This window comes from Microplitis mediator, chromosome 2 (assembly GCF_029852145.1).
Source record: "Microplitis mediator isolate UGA2020A chromosome 2, iyMicMedi2.1, whole genome shotgun sequence".
NCBI classification, from domain to species: domain Eukaryota; kingdom Metazoa; phylum Arthropoda; class Insecta; order Hymenoptera; family Braconidae; genus Microplitis; species Microplitis mediator.
This window is the reverse complement of record NC_079970.1, coordinates 2,384,634-2,404,369: the sequence shown is the minus strand read 5'-3', so window position 1 is coordinate 2,404,369 and position 19,736 is coordinate 2,384,634. Positions and strand designations below refer to the sequence as shown.

The 19,736-nt window shown below is 30.4% G+C and overlaps 1 protein-coding gene across 4 annotated transcripts; it reads right to left on the bottom strand.

The window, feature by feature from the left end:
• Positions 1-500: 500 nt before the first annotated feature.
• LOC130678672 (metabotropic glutamate receptor 3-like) lies at positions 501-19,719 on the bottom strand. Of its 4 annotated transcripts, none has more exons than XM_057486043.1 (14): positions 19,482-19,719; positions 10,012-10,249; positions 9,324-9,483; positions 8,431-8,558; positions 7,696-7,844; positions 7,237-7,433; positions 6,147-6,469; positions 5,704-5,926; positions 5,395-5,517; positions 4,993-5,325; positions 4,413-4,895; positions 3,058-3,390; positions 2,262-2,339; positions 501-2,187 (listed from the first exon to the last, which is right to left on the bottom strand). In XM_057486043.1, the coding sequence occupies exons 2-14, from the start codon at positions 10,159-10,161 to the stop codon at positions 2,105-2,107; spliced, it is 2,763 nt and encodes a 920-aa protein (XP_057342026.1). In that variant the 5' UTR covers positions 10,162-10,249; positions 19,482-19,719; the 3' UTR covers positions 501-2,104. The 4 variants fall into 4 exon arrangements, 3 of the variants coding, with proteins under 3 accessions (XP_057342026.1, XP_057342024.1, XP_057342025.1); XM_057486041.1 differs by having other exon boundaries at positions 8,431-8,567; positions 19,482-19,718; XM_057486042.1 differs by having other exon boundaries at positions 8,431-8,567; positions 10,012-10,196; positions 19,482-19,718.
• Positions 19,720-19,736: the final 17 nt, after the last annotated feature.

Sequence of the window (19,736 nt, the reverse complement as noted above, 5' to 3'; positions counted from 1 at the left end):
TATTTGTAACCAGCGATTCTTAATTACCGACAGTGATTTTAATTCCTGTAGTTACAAGATATAGATATAAATATTAAATTTCCGTTGTCTTTATTATTACTAATTAAGATAAATTCTAATTAGCGTTAAATTTTAATTAAAAAAAAAATTAACTATCAAAAAATGATAAGTTTTCATAGCATTTACGTGCCTTAATTTATTTATTACATATATATTCATATATATAACCACATTACATCACATAATAAATTTATCATAATCAATAAATAACAATTATAATTAGTGTTAATTATGATATATATTTAAAGCACACTAGTATTACTATAATTAATGTGCCTTAGTAATTAAAAATTAATAAATATTTGTATTGAACTTTGATAAGAAATAGAGTAATTACGTAATTAAGTTTATAATAATTTAATTTATTTAATTATGTACAAATATATACAATTAGTGTAACATAGGCATTTATGTGAGGATATGTTATTTTATTATTAGTAAGTAATTAATAATTAATTATTTTATTTTATTAAATAGTAATAATTAATTTTTGTGGCTTGGACATATGGCAATCATTCGAAATTTTTTTTTAAACACTTGGCATTATTTTTTACATTTAATATGTATTGATTTAATTGCTGTACTTTAATCGATTATTTTTTCAATAAATCAGTGATATGTACATCTACTTTAAATATGTTTTTAATTATTAATATAAATAGAAAAATTAATTAATTAATTAATTAAAATTATAAATAATTAAATGGGAATTTAAAAGCAGTTTTGAGTACTTGTGTATTTAAATAACACAGCCTGCATATTTATATATTTAATTTGGTTCTAAGTACTCGATATGTATTAATGGAATACCCATTAATTAATTAATTAATCAATCAATTAATTAATTATACTTAAATTAGCGATATGTATCGATTAAATATTCATTAAAAATTCTATTATAAGTTCATTTAAAATTTATTGTTGTTTATAAGTCAGTAAAATTTTATTGGGTTCGTTCGACTATTTATTTTTTTTCGTTTTTATAAAATGTACGCGTATATTTTTACAGTGGAAGAATTATTGGAGATTCTACGGTTTCCGTGGCGCTGATAAATGATCGTGAATTTTTTTAGAACTCGACGAAATGACTTTTTTAAAGAATAAAATTTTTCGATATCTCGCTTAGTTTTTGAGAAAAATTGATTTCGTGAAAAATGCGATTTTTTCAAAAAAGAAATATTTCATAGATTTTAATATCTTCAACTTTTGGTATTTTTTTCCGAAAGTTACATTTGAAGACGAAAATTTTGAAAAAAAAAAACGTCTGAATTAGTCCATTTTTGAAGAAGTTATAGCTATTTGAAAAAAAGTATATTTTTCCCCTCCGGGTGAAAAGCGTCAACTTTTGTCCCGCTGTGCGAAACGAAGTTGCCGCTTTCCGCCACCGTCGAGGAGAAAAATAGTATTGACACCTTGGGCAGTAAATAAGAAAGCCTCAGATCACATCGCGTGCCAAATGCCAAAAGGGTGTATTACAGCAGTTAGATAGGGTTCCATGCCAAAAGGGCGTATAAAAAATTTTTTTTGCCATTCTTTTTAGAATCGCTCGAAACGTAAAGATCTACAGAAAAAAAATTTTTGACGTACTATCGCCAAAAGGGCGTATATCTTTAGATCTTTGTATCTTTGTATCTAAAGATATACGCCCTTTTGGCTTTGAAATTTTTTTTTTTATTTTGAGGCTTAGAACATGTTTACAAAACGATTGGCACCAAAAAAAAAAAATTATACGCCCTTTTGGTTCTTCAAAGCCAAAAGGGCGTATAACTTTTATACGCTTTTTTGGCATTTGGCACGCGACATGTTTATTGACCTTGGCTTCGCGTCAGCCAAAAATTACGTGAGATATGAGACATTTCTTATTTTACTGCCCTAGGTGTAAAATATACTAATATTTCGTCGAGTTCTACAAGACTTTGCGATCATTTGGTGGCGCCACGGAAACAGTAGACTTCCCGAATTATTACTTATTTAATTAATTATGAAGCTTTATCTATAAGTTTGTGTCCCAAGTTATTTTTTTTTATAATTCAATAAAAAATCCTTACGTTATTTTTAATTCTGAATCAATTGTTTCATTTATCGCTTCATTGGAGGTATCGGTGTCGAATAATGGTTTGACAAAACCTAAAATATTTAATCAAAAATTATTAATTATATCAATTAAGTTCATTTAAGTTTGTATATAATTTTATAGTAACCTGAAGCTGAAGTCGTGCTGCAAAGGCGCGAAGATCTTAATGATGATTCGCTACTTTGCATGTTTCTCAAAGTATTTCCTGAAATAATTTATTGTTAGATAAAATAATTTTAAGTTATTAATTTTGAATTGTTTGTGTGTAATTTAAGTGATTAATGATTATTCATTCCGTGACTAGTGATAAGTGGTCGCCATTTTTTAAGAGGACGGCTACCTTGCGAATAATAAAAAAATTTTATTTTGATAATCAAAAATAAATATTTTTGGCGCGAATATTTTTACTCTTAGTCACCAAATTTTTATTTTACATTCCAATGTTTCTTTTTAAAAAAATTCCAAACTGGGGTAAGACGGTGCACCTAAAAAAAAAATAAAATAAAAGATTTTTTTTCAAAAATTTCACGCCCTCGGGCAAAAATAAAAAAACGCCAAATGTTTTTTTAGGCAATAAAACTTACAATGAAAATTTGATATTAAAATTGATCATAAAAAATTTGACAAAAGCATTTTTTGATGAAACTAAAATGTAAAGCTGCGATGTACAGCTCAACGAATTTTTTTTCTGTCAGATATAAAAGTTTCAAACAATTTTAATTTAAAAATTTAAACTCCAAAAAAATCAAATAATTGTACCGTAAATTTAAACACAGGGTAAATTTATTGACAACGACTGTCATGGGACATTAATACGTCAGTGATGTGGAGGTAGCAGTTCCCTTGATTAAAAAAAAAGCCAAAAAAGCGTTGTACCAACTTTTAGGGATTTTCGGTCGGTGTGGGAAATACGAATGGATTACCATTGAGTACAACAATCGGCGTCGCTGCGGGCGATGGTAAATAAGATGAACTTCTGTGATGGGCCATAACAAGTTCCTTTGTGTTTTTTTCCGGTTTCATCAGCACAATATAGATTTTCGGAAAAAACAAACACCCGAGCTGCACAAACCCGCTCAGCGACAGCGACATCGCAAGTGTAACAACTCTGATTGCGTTACTTGTGAACGCTAGATAAAGCGGGACGAATGCCAGCCACAGTATTAACGTCGTGTAGTTTGTGAATGCAATATGTCGTGTTTCATTAAATCCATCTGGACATTTTCTTGTTTTTACTGCATAGATCGTGCATATCACTGCAATAATTAATTATCAATAATCAATCAATCATAATACACTGTAAAAAATTAGTGGAGTTAATCCGGAGTGAATGTAAAGCGGATGACTATTTATTTATTTACTTCCCTCGGAGTAAAATTCACTCCAAGGGAAGTTTATTTTAATACTAAAACTCTAAATCAGAGTGAATGCGGATTGAAATAAAATTCAGATCACTCCGAAATCACTCATCTAAAAATACAAACTCCCCATTTACTCCGTATGCGGAGTGATTTTTTTACTCCGAAACTCCAAGTGACGAAGTGAATTCGGACTTAAGTAAAATCCGTCCCCGATTTCTTACAGTGTAATTAATTAATTAAAAAAAGTACTCCAAGCTTTTTACATTCAATAATTAATTACTCACTGGTATAAATTATGTTAATCGACAATAAAATCATTATCAGATCAGTTACTAACAACAATTGTAACTTAGATACCAATCAATAAATAAAAGTTACAAAATTCGCATGTACCTGAAGATCGGAATGTTTTTCACTCAACGAAAATGAAAAAATTATGTAATTTTATTGCTTAAAAGTGACTTGAGGGGTTATTGGGGCCGGTCGCAATTTACGGTTGGCATACTAGCACTTATACGAAACATTTCCAAAATCTAGATCTAGTAGATTCTTTACTTTTCATTTCGTTTTTTTATTTTCATTCCCCGAAAACCTTCCAATCTTCAGATACATAAACTCGCGGAACTTAAAGGCTTGGAGTAGAATATAAGTCACCAATTTCAGACACTTTGTACTTTTTTTTTATCGGAATAAAATAATTTAGATCCAATCAAAGTTCAGAATTTAGGTCTCCGTAGACGTAAATTTTTTTTTGCCACCTAAGTATGTAGAGTATAAAAAATATCAAAGTAGCTTTGAATACATAAATATCTGTCGTATTTTAGCATTTTATATTTTCATATCGTCTGATAAAAATAATAAGTGTCTAAAACTGATAAAATTAATTAGTATGAGCAAATAAATAATGATAACAATACCTATTAAGACAAAGGGATAAATCAAGCCAATTAAATATGATTCATTGTCAAGACCACGGCAGATTCGTAGTTTCCTATCACGTGTGGGGTATAAATGCACAAGAGAAGCTGGTACTCGGTACAAGGATACAGCATTTATTATTATTTCAACAGAAGTAAGGAGTCCGGTTATTATTATTTGTGATTGCGGGCTAGTATATTTTGGTTTGTGAGGACTGTAACATTTTTTATTGAATATCCTGTGGATTCTATTGGTCTTGGTGACTAGCGCAGCATAGCAGAGCGTGTAGCAAAATCCGACACCGAACCGTGTGATCATACACGTCTTGGCATTCGGTTCAGCAACAATCGCAAATGTCATTAGAAACGACACAAGCGTTCCCACAAGCAACAAAGACGACAACTCACGTCCAGATGCTTTTATAACCGGCGTGTCACTGTAAATCCAAAATACCGATAGCACAAATATCGTTGCCAGTATTCCTGTTAATTTAAAAAATTTAGTAAATAGTTACTGGTTATAAATAATAACTTGAGTAAATAGTTTGTTAATTAATTAATTAGTTAGTAAATAAATTACCGCAACTGGCGACAGCCATCGCACCCACGGCCCAAGGACTCGAGTAATCAATAAATTCTTCCTTAACTGGAACACAGTGTCTACTATCGATGGTTGGTTTTTGACCGCGACCACAGTCTTGACACCGATGCTCATCGACTCTGTACTGATAGGATCCGCAATCTTGACACTGCCAGCAACAAGCGTCTTGTTTTTCCCTCACTTTCACTTGATTTGGAAGACAGGGAGACGAACACGCCGAGTTTGGGAAAAATTTACGCCCTGACTTATCTTCGCTGCGGTATTTCACCTTTTTTTGATTCAGGTACAGCACCGGCTTCTCGTCATTTATCTCTGAAACGTCATTGCATTTTTTGAAATCACGTTAATTAAATAGTAACTATTTCTGTTAAATAGACTTACGGGTATAATTTCCTACGACGTGCCAACGATAAGTTCCGTCACTGTCACGTTGGAAATTCAAAATTGAATAGCGAAGTGGACCGTCAACTTCGTTAACGAAACTAAATGGATAACCGGCTTCGTCTAAAAGCACAAGACAATGTCTTTAGTTTTAAGTACGCGCATCTGTGTTCTATGTTCTGCATATGTGTGCATGTGTACATGTTTATGTAACTAAGTATGTCGCATGTGTTTGTTGATACTTGAGTAATAATACACTTGAGTACATCAACATGAGTTTAACCGAACAAGACTTACTCACTTACTTACCTTTGAACGTGACCGTGTTCAAGTACTTTGAGAGTGTTTCTCCGTCGATGTGTCTCATGCTATTACAAATACCAACGAAATTCTTCCCACATATATCCACCTGTAGATTATGTAATGCATGAGCCACTGCATAAACTGCGTCGCGAACAAAATGGATGAATTTTTGTTGCTTATAGCCCGTGCGGTATTTCATTTTCATCGTTGGGTCATCACATATTTCTTCCTGGTAAAAAAAAAGTTTTTTTTAAATATCAAAATTTGAAGCTTCATTTATTTTAATTTTAAAAATTGTCTGCGTAAAAAATTTTTCAAAGTAAGACAAGAAAATTCAAATTTTTTTTTAGGCGGGAAATTTTTAAATTTAAAAAATGAAACCGCGCAATAAATTTCTACGGTTAATTTAAATTCTAGTGTTGGCTGACAGAAAACAAAAAGTGATTTACCAAAGAATCTTTATCACACTCGTGGTACTCTTGCCAAAGTTCCTGAAACCACGGGTTGATTTCCGCGTGACTGAGAGTTAGATTAGTAAAGTAATCATCGAAACCGTTCAAGTGTCTCGACAGTGGCTGCACAGCGAGCGCACCCTCCAAAACAACCATCATCTCTTGATCCCTATTGTAATTTCCTGAATTGAGAAACTCGCGGTGATTTGTACTCGACCAAGTGTCGCTTCCAATCCACACAAATCTCGTACCAACTCCGAGTCTGCTTGCAGCTTCGAGTACTCGAAGAGTAGTTGTCTTTTCCGCAAAAAGTACTACCACTACACAAGTAATTAACCCATAATTAAAATCACAATTACAAATACAATAAGTCATAATTGTAAGTGTATTCAAAATTATAAACTAATTCGCGGACACATGAGTACCGTATTAATTCAAGTACAGCAATAATGACGTTAATTAAAAGTTTATTTAAGGACAGAGAAGATTTAATCCGATTACAAATCTCTTGAGACTTTAATTAATGTAAATCTTATAAAAAATCAACTCCTTTAAATCCGTTAAGTCGATTAATAAATTAATGAATTAAATAAATTTTGAACTAATCTTAAAGTTAATTTTTTTTGTATCGAATAAATTAGAGGAGAAAAAAGTGTAGATTAATTAACTTTACAAAGAAGCGTTATTTAATTATTTTATTTAAAAAGTTTGACGTTGACTGTTGACTCTCGGTTTACTCTTTTAGGTTTATCCTTTGTGGCTTCTTGTTTTTTATTTTTTAAAAATTCTTTTTGTAGAGGATAAAAAAAAAGTCGGAGCTGAAATTCCATTAGCGAGGTGAATAGAGAGGAGTACAAGCAATTTTTCCTGTCAGGCAGAAACAAAGCGCGTCGGCTGTCAAGAGACGAATTCGAGGATGTATATAGAGAGATGTAGGAGGATGCAGGATGTAGGATGTAGTATGTGGTCTGTGATATGTGGTGATGTGAGGTACATAGAGAGATATATTAGTAGTTAGCAGTGATGTAGGAGTAAGAGAGCATAGAGAATAATAGAAGTAGACTAGAATCGATTACAGGAAACGTACCACGAACTTGAGTTTTGTTAGTGATTGTACGAATGACGTTATCGTAGTCTTCTGCTACGAAATGTTCCTTGTCTATTCTCTGAGGTGCACTAAAGCAGATTGAATAGTTGTTGGCCAACGAAACTAAGGTCTCGTATCCGTGATTACCGTACTCGGTGTCTGAGTAAACCACTGACACATAAGTCCACTCAAATCGCCTAGAACAATGCCAATAGTTTTAATAAAAACTTTCGGGTGTACAACTCGAACTCTCTGGCTCGACCACAAACGAGTAATAGCACTCAATGTATTTTCTCAGCATATCCAATTAATTCCCACAACTCCATTGAAACTTGGTACTTTTTTTTTTTTAAATAAATAAATTTATTTGCTTTTATTTTATGTTAAGTGCCAAGGAAATACTTCGGAAGTATTTTTAAATATTTGGTTTTTTTTTTTTTTTTCGTGAGAAAAACTTACTTTAGAATTTCCAGCATAGCGTGGGCTTGATTTACGTCACTTGGTACGGTACGAAAAAAATGCGGATATTTTTCTTTGCTACTCAACGATGGTGAAGTCGCCATATAGGATATTTGAGGTACACCAAATAATCGGAGCATTGAGGCAACCTGGATCAAAAAAGGTAATAAAAAAAAAATTTAACGGTCGGCTATCAATACCATACGATTTTTCTATTATCTATCATTTCTATTGTGGTAAAAAAAAAAAAATCAGAAAATACAACTAAACAAATCCTGACTACAGCGAAAAACATCTGCTAGGAAATTAAGCCATTGCAGGATAGAAAATTTCTAGGAAAATTATCGGTGATTTATTGAAAATAAATGTTTTATTTTCGGGCTTTTAAATTTAAAAAGTAAAAGTCTGTTGATTTAATCCTGAATTTATTTTATTCTCATAAGTGAACAAATTACTTATCGTAATTTTGTTATTTGCAGTATTAAATTTAAATATTTGATAGAATAATTTATATATCTTTTTGTAAAATTTATTAAGCAAATTTACTAGTTTACTATACTATAGAATTAACTTGTTCTGAAATTCTAGTTTACTCAAGTGTTTACTGCGTCCCTTTGACGGGGTTGTTTACGTTAGTAACAAGCAAGAAAATTTAATTTGAATAAATTTAACTGCGAACACGACTTCTGATCAATCAGCTCTATTTTTAATAAAATTTATTTTTTTGTACATTACCTGCAGCGTTACGGAGCTCGACTGGGCGGCAATAACTGAGGCGACTTTATCAAACCCACCGCCAAGAAATTTTGGAACGCTGCCGTCTGAGCACTGGAATTCTTGGTCGTGATATTCGTTCACATGAGCTATAAAACCTTTCATTTAACAAAGACAATTTATTGATAAATATATATTTACGTTACGAGGTATATAAATAAAAGAAGGTATATTTACACTGTAGAAAATCGGGAGTGAATCTGGATTTAATTTCAATCCGAATTCACTCCGCCACTTGGAGTTCCGGAGTTTAAAAAAAAATCACTGCGCATGCGGAGTGAATCGGGAGTGACGCGGATTTTATTTTACTTCCAATTCACTCTGGTCTGGAGTTTTAACATTTAAATGAATTTATATTAAACTGTTAAACAGTGTGCGAGTGCGAGAGCGTGTGTGCGCGTGTGTGTGCGTATGTGTGCGAGTGCGTGTGCGGGTGTGTGTGTGTGCGTATCAGCTGATCAGTAATATAATACGCGAGTTTTTACTTCGATTTTATTTAGTGCAGTTATTTTTTATTTATAATATTTTCAAAACTCTTCTCCGGAGTGAATTTCAGTGAATCCGCATTCACTCCGCGAATTTTTTACAGTGCATAGACAATTGATGCTTTCAAAACGAAGTTTTATTTATTTTTAATACTTAAGTATTACTGTAAATAAATATTTGTCATTAATATTTTTATAGTCACCATGGCTTTAAATTTGAAATCGGGTTAAAAATAGCGAACATTTTTTATTATTTTTTTAGGGAGTAAAGTCAGTGAATTGAAGTTTATAAAAATACATCATTTCCTTAGCGTTACTTTTACCCGACTTTTTTCTATCTATATATCTATTGTGTATATTTATATTTACCTTTAACAAAATTCAATGCTTGTTGTAGTGCATAATTTGGATTGTCGCAAGAATCAAAAGCAAGAACACCGAGTTTTATTCCCGGTAGTATTCCAGGATTTTGATTTATTTGCTGTACAGTAAAAAGCATCGCCTCTAGAGGTTGAATACCATCTTCAAACTGTAAGTAAAAAAGTTCTTTGAAATAAAAAAAATATTCAAACTTTCTTCTCAATATTATTAAAGAAATACTAATTCCTTTCATTTTATTCAACTAAAACCATTTCCATCAGCATTTAAAATTCCTCTGTAATAAAAGTATTAAAAAATACAAATTTTTTTCTCCAATAACTAACAATTTTTACTAACGTACACTCGATCTTATCAATGATTGATGACTATCTGTATTTTATTACCTAAAAAAATTCGATCCGATTGGAGTACTGCCAAAGACACTTACTCATATTTCTTATATTTATTTATTTTTTTTGGCTCTACAGCTAAGGGACAAGAGTGAGGAGTAAAATTTTGACGTACAGTATCTGGGACACGTGGAGTTCGTAAGTCGGTGGATTGTAAGGGTCCACTTTAAAGAAAAGTCATGTTAAGAGTCTCTCGTCTTATCTGTTTAATCAGTTAAATTTTTTTTTGTTGCATTTTTATTTTTTTATTATTGCCAAGTGAACAAGCAACTTCACTTAAGCTTTACCTGAATTTTCCCGCAGCTCTCGCCATTGGTGCCTTTCTTGTGAACGGGAAAAAGCGCTCCGAGTGTTATATCACCAGTGACATTAACGTAAAACTTGGCATTCGTGAGATAACTTGAAGTGATGAATGTAAATAATACCAAGATCTTCATCCTCTTGATGTGAGTTACAAATTTTTTTTTCTTTACTATAAATATGAATATCTATGTAAATTCGTTTTCAGTCCCGCTTAGCTGGAATCTGCGTCATAAGAAGTATTAATAAATAGTTTAGTGAAAAAAAAAAAAAATAATACTTTATATAAATAAAGATGAATGAAAAATAATAAATATGTTAACAGTGGGGTGATGAAAATAAGGTCGGTTATGCTCGGGTACATTCGCTTTTACTCAACATCAGAAAATACTTAAAATTGAGCTATCGATTCTTCGACCGCTCTCTATTCTTCTTCTTGTTTGGCTACTTGAGAAAACGCGTCTACAAGTGCCTTTCTTTCATATTTAGTTTTTTTCTTCTTTTCTTCGACTCTGATCTGTATTCATTTTAAGCACTAAATTACTTGTCAATGACTATTTTCAAATTTTCAATGCATTGACAATCAATTTTATCACTATTTATATTTATATTTTCTACAAAGTTCTTACATCATTAGCATTCTGCGAATAAAAAAAAAAATTATAAGGTTCATTATTTGTCTTAATTTGAAATGATGGTTACTTTGGTGCACGTGTTACAGCCAAAACGTCAATAAATGTGCCTGTTATCACTAGCAGTATTGAAAATTTTCCTTTCAATTCCATATAATTTTTTTTTTAAACGAAATATCCTTGAAGACATGAAAATTTAAAATACACAGATAAAAAGAATTTCTTGGCGCAAGAAATATTTTGTATTATGAATTGAAGACAAAAATTTTTCTTGGCACAAGAATTTTTTTCTCGCCTAAAAAATTTTATTCTTGTTCCAAGAAAATTTTTTTTTACCCCAAGATAAGTTTTATTTTCACTTTATAATACAGAAAATTTCTTGGGTCGGGTAAAAATTTTTTTAGAACAAAAAAAAATTTTTTGCGCCAATAAATCTTTTTTTTCTGTGTATAAACGCGAGAAAAATTAGATACCTGAGATTTAAAAAGAAATGGTTTAAAATCGTCATTTATGGTCCCCATTTTATTTGTCGCTCCTCAAAATTATTTGAGATAAAAATTTAAATAATAATTATAATTTCAAATATCAAAATTAATAATAAACAACTTTTTATAAACTTATTTTTAGTAAATTACATTTAATGAAAAGCTAAGACGGACAGAAAGAACGGAAGTAAGAAGTAGAGTAAACGTTAAGTAAAGCCTTCAAAGAAATACTTTGGTGGTCGCTAAAATCCTAGAGTTATAAAAAATCTAATACACAAACTCGAGTGAAGGAAGAACAAAAACCAGACTAAGGTAGAAACGGCGGAAATATTTCTAAAGGGATTGTTTGTTAGCTATTAATATGACGTTTTAATTACACGTCCAACATATATATAACCGTATTAAGTAAACATAGCGGCACATAAATATATAAAACGTACACATATGAACATATATGTACACTGTTTTTGATTAGACTTTTGACAAAATTAATATCGATTAATCAAACTGGCTCTGTTGAGTGTCGAGTGTCGGCATGAGCAATTAATTGTGTTATCAACGCTTCCATATATCGCCGCTATAATTAATTATATATTCCCTCATCTACATTTGCTTACCAGTGCAACAGTAACCACTGAAACTGTTCCGTTAAATCAGTTTAAATATGAGAAACTGCATAAATTTATCAACCGTCAATTTAATAACTTTAATCGACTCGAGTTATTTTTTTTTAAATTTACACTGCAAAAAACTTTCGGAGTGAACAAGGATTAGATCCGGAGTGAATGCGGAGTGAATGTGAAGCGTATGACTGTTTATTTATTCCCCTCGGAGTGAAATTCACTCCTTAAAGGAGATCATTTTAATATCAATACTCGGAATCGGAGTAAATCACTCCGCCAAAAAACTAAACTCCTATATTACTCCGTATGCGGAATGATTTTTCTACGCTCTAAACATGAATAAGTGAAATAAGCGAATATTCACTAATTCTGTGCCAATCGAACCACTTTTTGAAATTAGCGGTTCGATTTGCACTTGGAATTAGTGAGTATTCACTTATTTTCACTAATTCATGTTTAGAGAGTAAAACTCCGGAGTTTCAAGTGACGGAGTGAATTTGAATTTGAATTTGAATAAAATCCGCAATCACTCTGAATTCACTCCCAATTTTTTACAGTGTACGAACTTGTAAATATAAAAAAGAAAAAAATAAATACTGAGAATGCAGCGAATGAGCAATTGTAAAAATATACTGCCAGCTAATTCATACAGTAAATACACAGACTCTTGCTCGTAGTCCGTATTTACTAACGAGCTTCTGGGTTCTTATAAATATTTAAATATATAAATACAACGTATTTTATTTCCGATATAAATTGAATAATTATTTTTATAAGAGCTTTACGTTAAAATGAATATCTTTATATGCAAATAAATATGCGGGTATCGAGTAGTAGAATTTATATTTAGTCAGACTTGGCAAGCATTGCTAGTGACATTTTTATTAGTTAAGTTCTTTAAATATATATATATATATATATATGATTCTTTAAATATTTCATGACAGAGATCAAATGGATATTTAATTAGTCGGTTAAAATAAAATTTTACCAACGTTTAGTTGATTTAAATTTAAAAAAACGTGACATGAAATTTTAATTATCGAATTAATATTTTTTGTATTAAACTGACAGATTGTTGAAAGTTAGTTAATATACAACGGAAACAGAGAAACCGTCGCATTGCGTATGTCAGTTGGCATGATTAGATATTCGTAGCAAGCAATATCGTTTAGCGGAATAATAATTCGGTCAATGTGAATAAATAAATAATACATGAGAATATGTATTGCAGTTAAAAAAATTTACATGAATTTTATAAATATAATATTGCTGAACTTTTTTTTCATTTTATCGATTTAAATTTCGAACGGACGATTAAAGTTTCGTGTGTTGCAATTTTATAAGCTGTAGATAATGATAAGATGGAATGAAGAGTAAATTTATATGATCAGGTGTCACCGTTATACTCCTGAGAGATGAATTACGGTGAGTTTATAAAATAATTTTATTAAAATACCACTTGTTATTTTTTATTTTGCTTTATTGCCAGAGGAAAATAAATTTAAGATGTATCTAATTTAGTTATTTATTTTAAACGATATCTTTATCGGAACATTATCCGATATATATGTATATATGTATAGATTTTATGTTTTACAATTTATTTTTCCCAGGCTATTTGACTCTGAAAATCCAACGGTATTTATTCACCCAGAAAATTACAACCGTTTTTCCAATTGAACTATTATATATATATATATATATATAGAAAATTTAAATGAGAAATTTTCAGGCAACATTTCATTCTTTCATAAAAATAAAAGTCATAGAGTTCAAGTTGATGCTGATACTTTTAGTGAGTCCGTATTTATTGTTTTTATATTTAATTAAATTATTAATAAATTAATTTATTGTTTAAACTTTTGTTACCTAAAATAATTGCATATTATAAGAATTTCAAAAATAATGTATCAATAAATATTTTATTTTGTGCAATTAAAATTTTTATTTTTCTCCGATACTCCAATTCAGTAATTAACCGACATATTTATGATTTAAAAAAAAAATTACTATCTGTACCGTAGATAATGAGAATTAAAAATATAAACACATGTCATCCTGAAGATTCCAAGGTATTTTCAGCTTTTAGTATAGGCGTACTTGAAGTATATCCTTTCCGGATTAGAAACCTTGCCAGTTGGCTGGCTCGCCAAACTAATATTGTAAACTTTCGATGAATTCCAGTTTTTATCGAAGCTCATTTTCATTAAAATAAGCAATTTGAAATTTTTTTTAAATAATTACGTCACGGCCGATTCGATTTGTGAATTGAAAATTTTTAAATTCAAAGAAAGGGCTTGAGATCGATACTTTTTTTTATTATTCGGCTGCTGACGACTCTATCCTTTATCTTGCGGCGTCGAGTTTTAAGCCTCTTTTATCGAGGTTTTTAACCACTTGGGTCATTAAAAATATATTATATAAATTTATTGATAACAAACTTTTATTTGATACCAGGCATGAAATTTTAGTTAGAAAAATTTTTAAACTAAAAAAATTTTAAATATTTGCGAGAAAAAAAAAATTCTGTAGCTTTTATATTTCCAACCAGAAGTACTTAATCCAGAATAAAGTTAATCTCAGTGTTAGAATTACGATAAAAGCCAACACTAAAAGCGAAAAAAAAAAAAAAAAAGTCAGTGCCAAACATACACAGCACTTGGTGATTTGCACTGTCAAAGAGTACTTGAACGTACACAATAACAGAACAACAAGCAGCTTTTGCACATCTAGGTGTCCCATGCAAATATAAACAACCTCTCAACCCCTCATCATACTATAGAAAAAATTACATAATTATTTAAATAGGAAGAAAAAAAAAACGATACTTGTCACATTATTTTTAAAATTATTTACAACTTTTAACCCCATGGGAAAGGAAAAAAAAAATATTATAATTGGAGTATAAATTTTGTATTCTTTGCAAAAAATTATAATGAATTCTTTTGATATTTAAAACAACGAGGTTGTGATTAAAGCAAATTTACTCTCATGACTAAATTAGCGAATAATAACAAGCATGATTTTCAGCTTTGAGGTCGATAAAAAATATAAAAAATAACCGATCAATATTTTATGGGGTGGAAAATTAAAAATAATAAATCTCGATTTTAAAAAAAATAATAATTATATTTAATTTGACGACTGGAAGTGCAGGTCAACCGAAGTGTCTGTCAAGTTGGGGAGGAAATTGTCGGAACGAGAGAAATTTAGCCTTGTTATCAGTCTGAAGGAAATTGCTCACTGAGTTTTAATCTCGTCTCTTTCTACTCTCACTCGGTCTTTAGTTACAGAATCAATCGGTGGATTCGCCCTCGCCGATAACTAATTCCTGATAATCGGAAGTGGTGGCGTAGATCGGATTTCATTTCCAGTCTATCAGTTTGAGCAAACCGCAAAGATTTTTATATATTTAAAAATACAAAATAACCCGCGAAAATAATTTTAATCAATAATCAATAGTTTACATTTCGAAGAAATTTAATTTTTTTATGGAGTTTATCTATTTTTAACTGAAATACGTATAAATTAATGAAATATCAAACACTTGGCGGCAATTAAATATAAAGTAAACTTGTTTAGTTGTCTAAGAAAAAATAATTTGTACCTCCAATTAATATTAATTGGGTTCTTGATTACTGTTTAAAGTTTTCAAAAGTATAGAACAAGTGTACAGAGTTAAATAAAATTTGTTTCAAATATTTTTCACGTACTTGACAGTGTTCGGAAACTCTCCAAGCCTTCAAAATGTCAATTTTGTCTCTATATATTTTTATACCATCTCTAGTTTTGAAGTATAAAATTCTTAGATAGAAGTAAGAAAAAAAGTTACAAATCCAATCACTTAAATCACACGGCCACAAAAAAAGCAAGCGGAGAAAATCAGTCTTTGGAAGATTTATAAAAAAAAAATTGTAAATTATAGTAATAAAAAAAAATAAATAAAAATACATGTCATTCCATCACACTTTAATCTTGAAATATTTTAAATAAATTTCTTGGTATTTTTTTTTTTTATCATATAGACGAGATTAAATTCTTCCAAGATACATCATCATCCTGCGAATTTCACAACAATTTATCTAATGAATATTCATCCAATTTATGTATACATAGACGTATATATATATACATATAACACAATAAATTAGGAAATCTTAATCAAGAATGAGAAGATTTAGCTCGTATATCTAGAATTCGAGACGAGAGAATAAAAATATAAATTGGTCTTAGATAGATAGCTATCGATTTCCAGGGATCGAATTGAAACGAAAATAAAAATAAAAAGTTTTATTATCTGTCAAGTAATTTGTACAATTTAACTCCTTATTGCTCGGGAAAGTTAATAAAAATGACAGATTAAATATAGTAAATACCTGGCAATAAAATGTCAATACATCACAGTGACCTGGACATTGGAGCTTTTGTACGTGACACTATTAATCCGTACGACAACCCACATTGCGCGATAATTTATCTCGAATTATAAAAAAAAAAATATTGACGGCATAAATTCATAGAGCCAGACGCGGAAGTATATATGTATATATATACATATATATTTATGTGCATGTGTCTGTATCTATAAAATAAAACCACCGAGCAATTGGAATCGAATTTTCCGTCAGTTTTGTACAAACACAAATAAATCTAGGAACGAGTGAAAATTTGCTGCGATAAACTAAACCCGATGTATGTCACTTTCAGTACTTTTTTGGCTTTCACTTTATGAATTTTTTAGCTGTTTGTATTATAGATCAAACTGTATAAATACCATGTGATTTGTTCAGTGTATGGGTTAAAGCAACGTGGAAAATTAACGAAATGTTTCAGAAAATGAGGGTATAATTTTTTTTATTTTCAAGAATCGCGAAAGTTTTTTTTTATGTCTATTCTCGAAGCTTTCTATTGCACGTCATGAATTATTTCACACGAAACTTGAGAGTAATTAGTGAATCTTAATGAGGTTATTATTTCTTTTTCTACAAATTTGAATATAATTATAGCCTTCAAAGTTCTGTTATCTCTTTAAATTTTCATATCAGTCTTACAACCGGAAAACTATGAAAACTTTTATCATAAATAATTGGTAAAAGTTCATGATGTGTGAATTACCATTTGAATATTAGCTTTCATTTAACGAAAAATCGTTAAATAATTACAAATTAACGGTTTTCAATATTCCGTATGACAGTCGTGACCTATCGTAAATCCATTCCAAGAATGACATGCTCTATTTAAATCTACGGTCCAATAAAAAAACTAAACCTACGCAAAATAAAAATAATCATTGATTTCATTCATTGTGAAAATTTGTTTTATTTAAATTTTCATTTTCCCCAATAAATCTTAAAATTGAATCGAATAGTCGCGTATAAATAACTATTGAAGTAACATCCAAAAATATGAGAATATAATGAATATATTAATTACGTTGGCGACAACTATTTCGATCGTGTACTCAAAGTCTTAGTGGTTTTATTGAACAAACCTAAACTCCACCCTAAAGAGGAGTGTTTGAATAAACTTGGCCCCTCTTGTAAAGCGATAATTACTTTTGACCTCACTGAAGATCAACCCTCACTATTTAAACATCTACATCATTATTATCATCTGTTGAAATATATCTTTTCAATATTAATAATATATAGAGCCGGGCAAAATGAACCCCAAGATTTTAATGGACAAATTTCTTTAAACTATACAATACTTCTGCAATTAATTATAAGCTGTCTGACTTATTTTTGAGACCTTTTTTCCCAATTGTAACCATGATATTTTTGACTTGAATTCGGTTATCATAGAAATATTAAAAATAATTATTTTTATGGCAGTTTAAAATGTCTCATGTTTTTTAAATAAAAAAAATATGAAATTTCGCGAAATCAATTTTTCGCATTTTTTCCATGTTGTGATCATTTGGCTGCTCCTCAAGATATAAATATTACACAGAAAGAAATTTTCTTTAAAAATTACCGTTAAATTCACTGTAATCGTGGGTCGAATGGCACGACCTAATTATTAGTCGGTAAGTGAGATAATTTTTAACAAATTTTACCGTAGTCTACTGTAAATTTTATTCGGTTTTCGGTAAATTTTATGAAGTCTACCACAAAATAAATAAATTTTTTCGTAATTTTTATTTCAAAAATGGTAATAAATAAAAGCGCCGCATTATGTCCCACGATTGCAGTGAATTTAACTGTAATTTTTAAAGAAAATTTCTTTCCATGTATGACCAATTAAAGACATCGATTATTAATTATTTTTTAATCCCATAAAATTAATTAAAAACCATAAAAAATTTAAAAATAACAACCGGATATTTTTTTTTATTTTACGTAACTGACATTGATAAGTAATGATTAAAAGTGTAATTTATCAACACCTACAGGCCATAGATTCAAACAAGAGAGCCATATATTGGTAAATATATATATAACATTGTACGCACTATGTCACTGACAAGACAAGAGAGTTTGTTGGAGTTGATGAATAGCAGGAAGGTAAAGGGCTCATTGTTATTCAATCGCTCCCAGAGTTGATGATGCACTCAATGTGTATGCATCTCTCAATATGTATTCAAAGCTTTCATACTCATTCAACCCCTTATACATCTCTTTTCTGCAGCCCGTCAACTCATCACCGTCGATCCCAATTAAAAAAACCATATTATTTAACTTTAACGCTGACAAATAAATTCTCTAGTGAAAACTATCGCAATATCTTCACCAAATTAATCCACCTACACACAAATTCGAGTAACTCATTACTCCTCTACTCTACTCTACCTAACAAATGTTGTCTTAATGAAACAACAACGTAGTTTCTGCAGCAGTGTCCAACTCTCGAGGCCTTCATAAGCAAAGACGTTGAACAAATTCAACAGCACTCTATATTAAAACATGTACAAGCTTCTGGCTGTACAGTACCGGAGTAATTAACTGCTGTAAGAGTACTTTATTTTAGGTGCAGCATGAATAAGTGAGCTTGGTGTAGCGAGAAAAGTAGATACGTTAAAAATAAATGAACGAAAATAATAGAATAGAATAGAATACTAAATAAAAATAAAATAAAAGTTATCCGTGTCTGAGATGAACGTGTTTTGAGTTAAGCGCGTACCTCTGGGATCAGGAGTATATACCTTACTAACCAGAGGTGAAGACTGCCTCAGGAGTTTGAATTATAAATAAACGGTAAACCATCAGGGTTATACTGCGAGACGTTTATCTGAACCCCGACAATCCTCACGTCAAAGAAATTTATACATATACATATATATATATTGTCTGTGTAGGTGGGCTTATATATACTTAAGAATACAGGTGAATTCTCGGTTACTTGGTTCACAATACTACCACTACTACTTGTCTCACCCCATCTACTTTTCTTTCATCAATATACATTTTCATGAGTTGAGTAAAAGACAGATCCAAGTCTTTAGATGAAATAAAAAATAATAATAATGATAAATAAAAGAAGAAATAGCTGAATGGTTCTCTTTCTTCACTGGCAAGCTGCAACCGCAGGGTCGCTCGGTTGAACTCGCGGTTTCATGCACAATACATTTTTAAACTGAGTGAAAAAAAAAGCATTAATAAATAAAAATAAATAATAAGATGTCATTTATAATCGTTCTATAATTAACTATATTTTTTCATTTGAACATTTCTCGTTGTATGGAGTATAATAAATAATTAAATTTTTTACTTACTTTTATTTTATGAATTAATCAAATGTTTGAGCTTTACTTCAAACATTTCATATTTTTGAATACCAGTAATCACTTCTTTTGAAATTTTTGATTGCGGGTTTTTTTCAAATGATTTTATCTATGAACAGTAAGACATTTTAGTGTGACAATTGAGTAATGATGAATGAGTAATGATAATTATCAAGACACATTGTCATCACTCGCACTCGCGACTGAGACTGAATGCCAGTTGGTAGCTTTTGGGTTTAGATGAGA

Coding starts and splice junctions, on each gene's coding strand:
- LOC130678672 (XM_057486041.1), bottom strand. CDS start 10,161: ATGAAGATCTTGGTATTATTTACATTCATCACTTCAAGTTATCTCACG. Junction 7,434..7,695: donor GCTATGCTGGAAATTCTAAA/GTAAGTTTTTCT, acceptor GCATTGTTCTAG/GCGATTTGAGTGGACTTATG. Junction 4,896..4,992: donor GATGGCTGTCGCCAGTTGCG/GTAATTTATTTA, acceptor TTAAATTAACAG/GAATACTGGCAACGATATTT.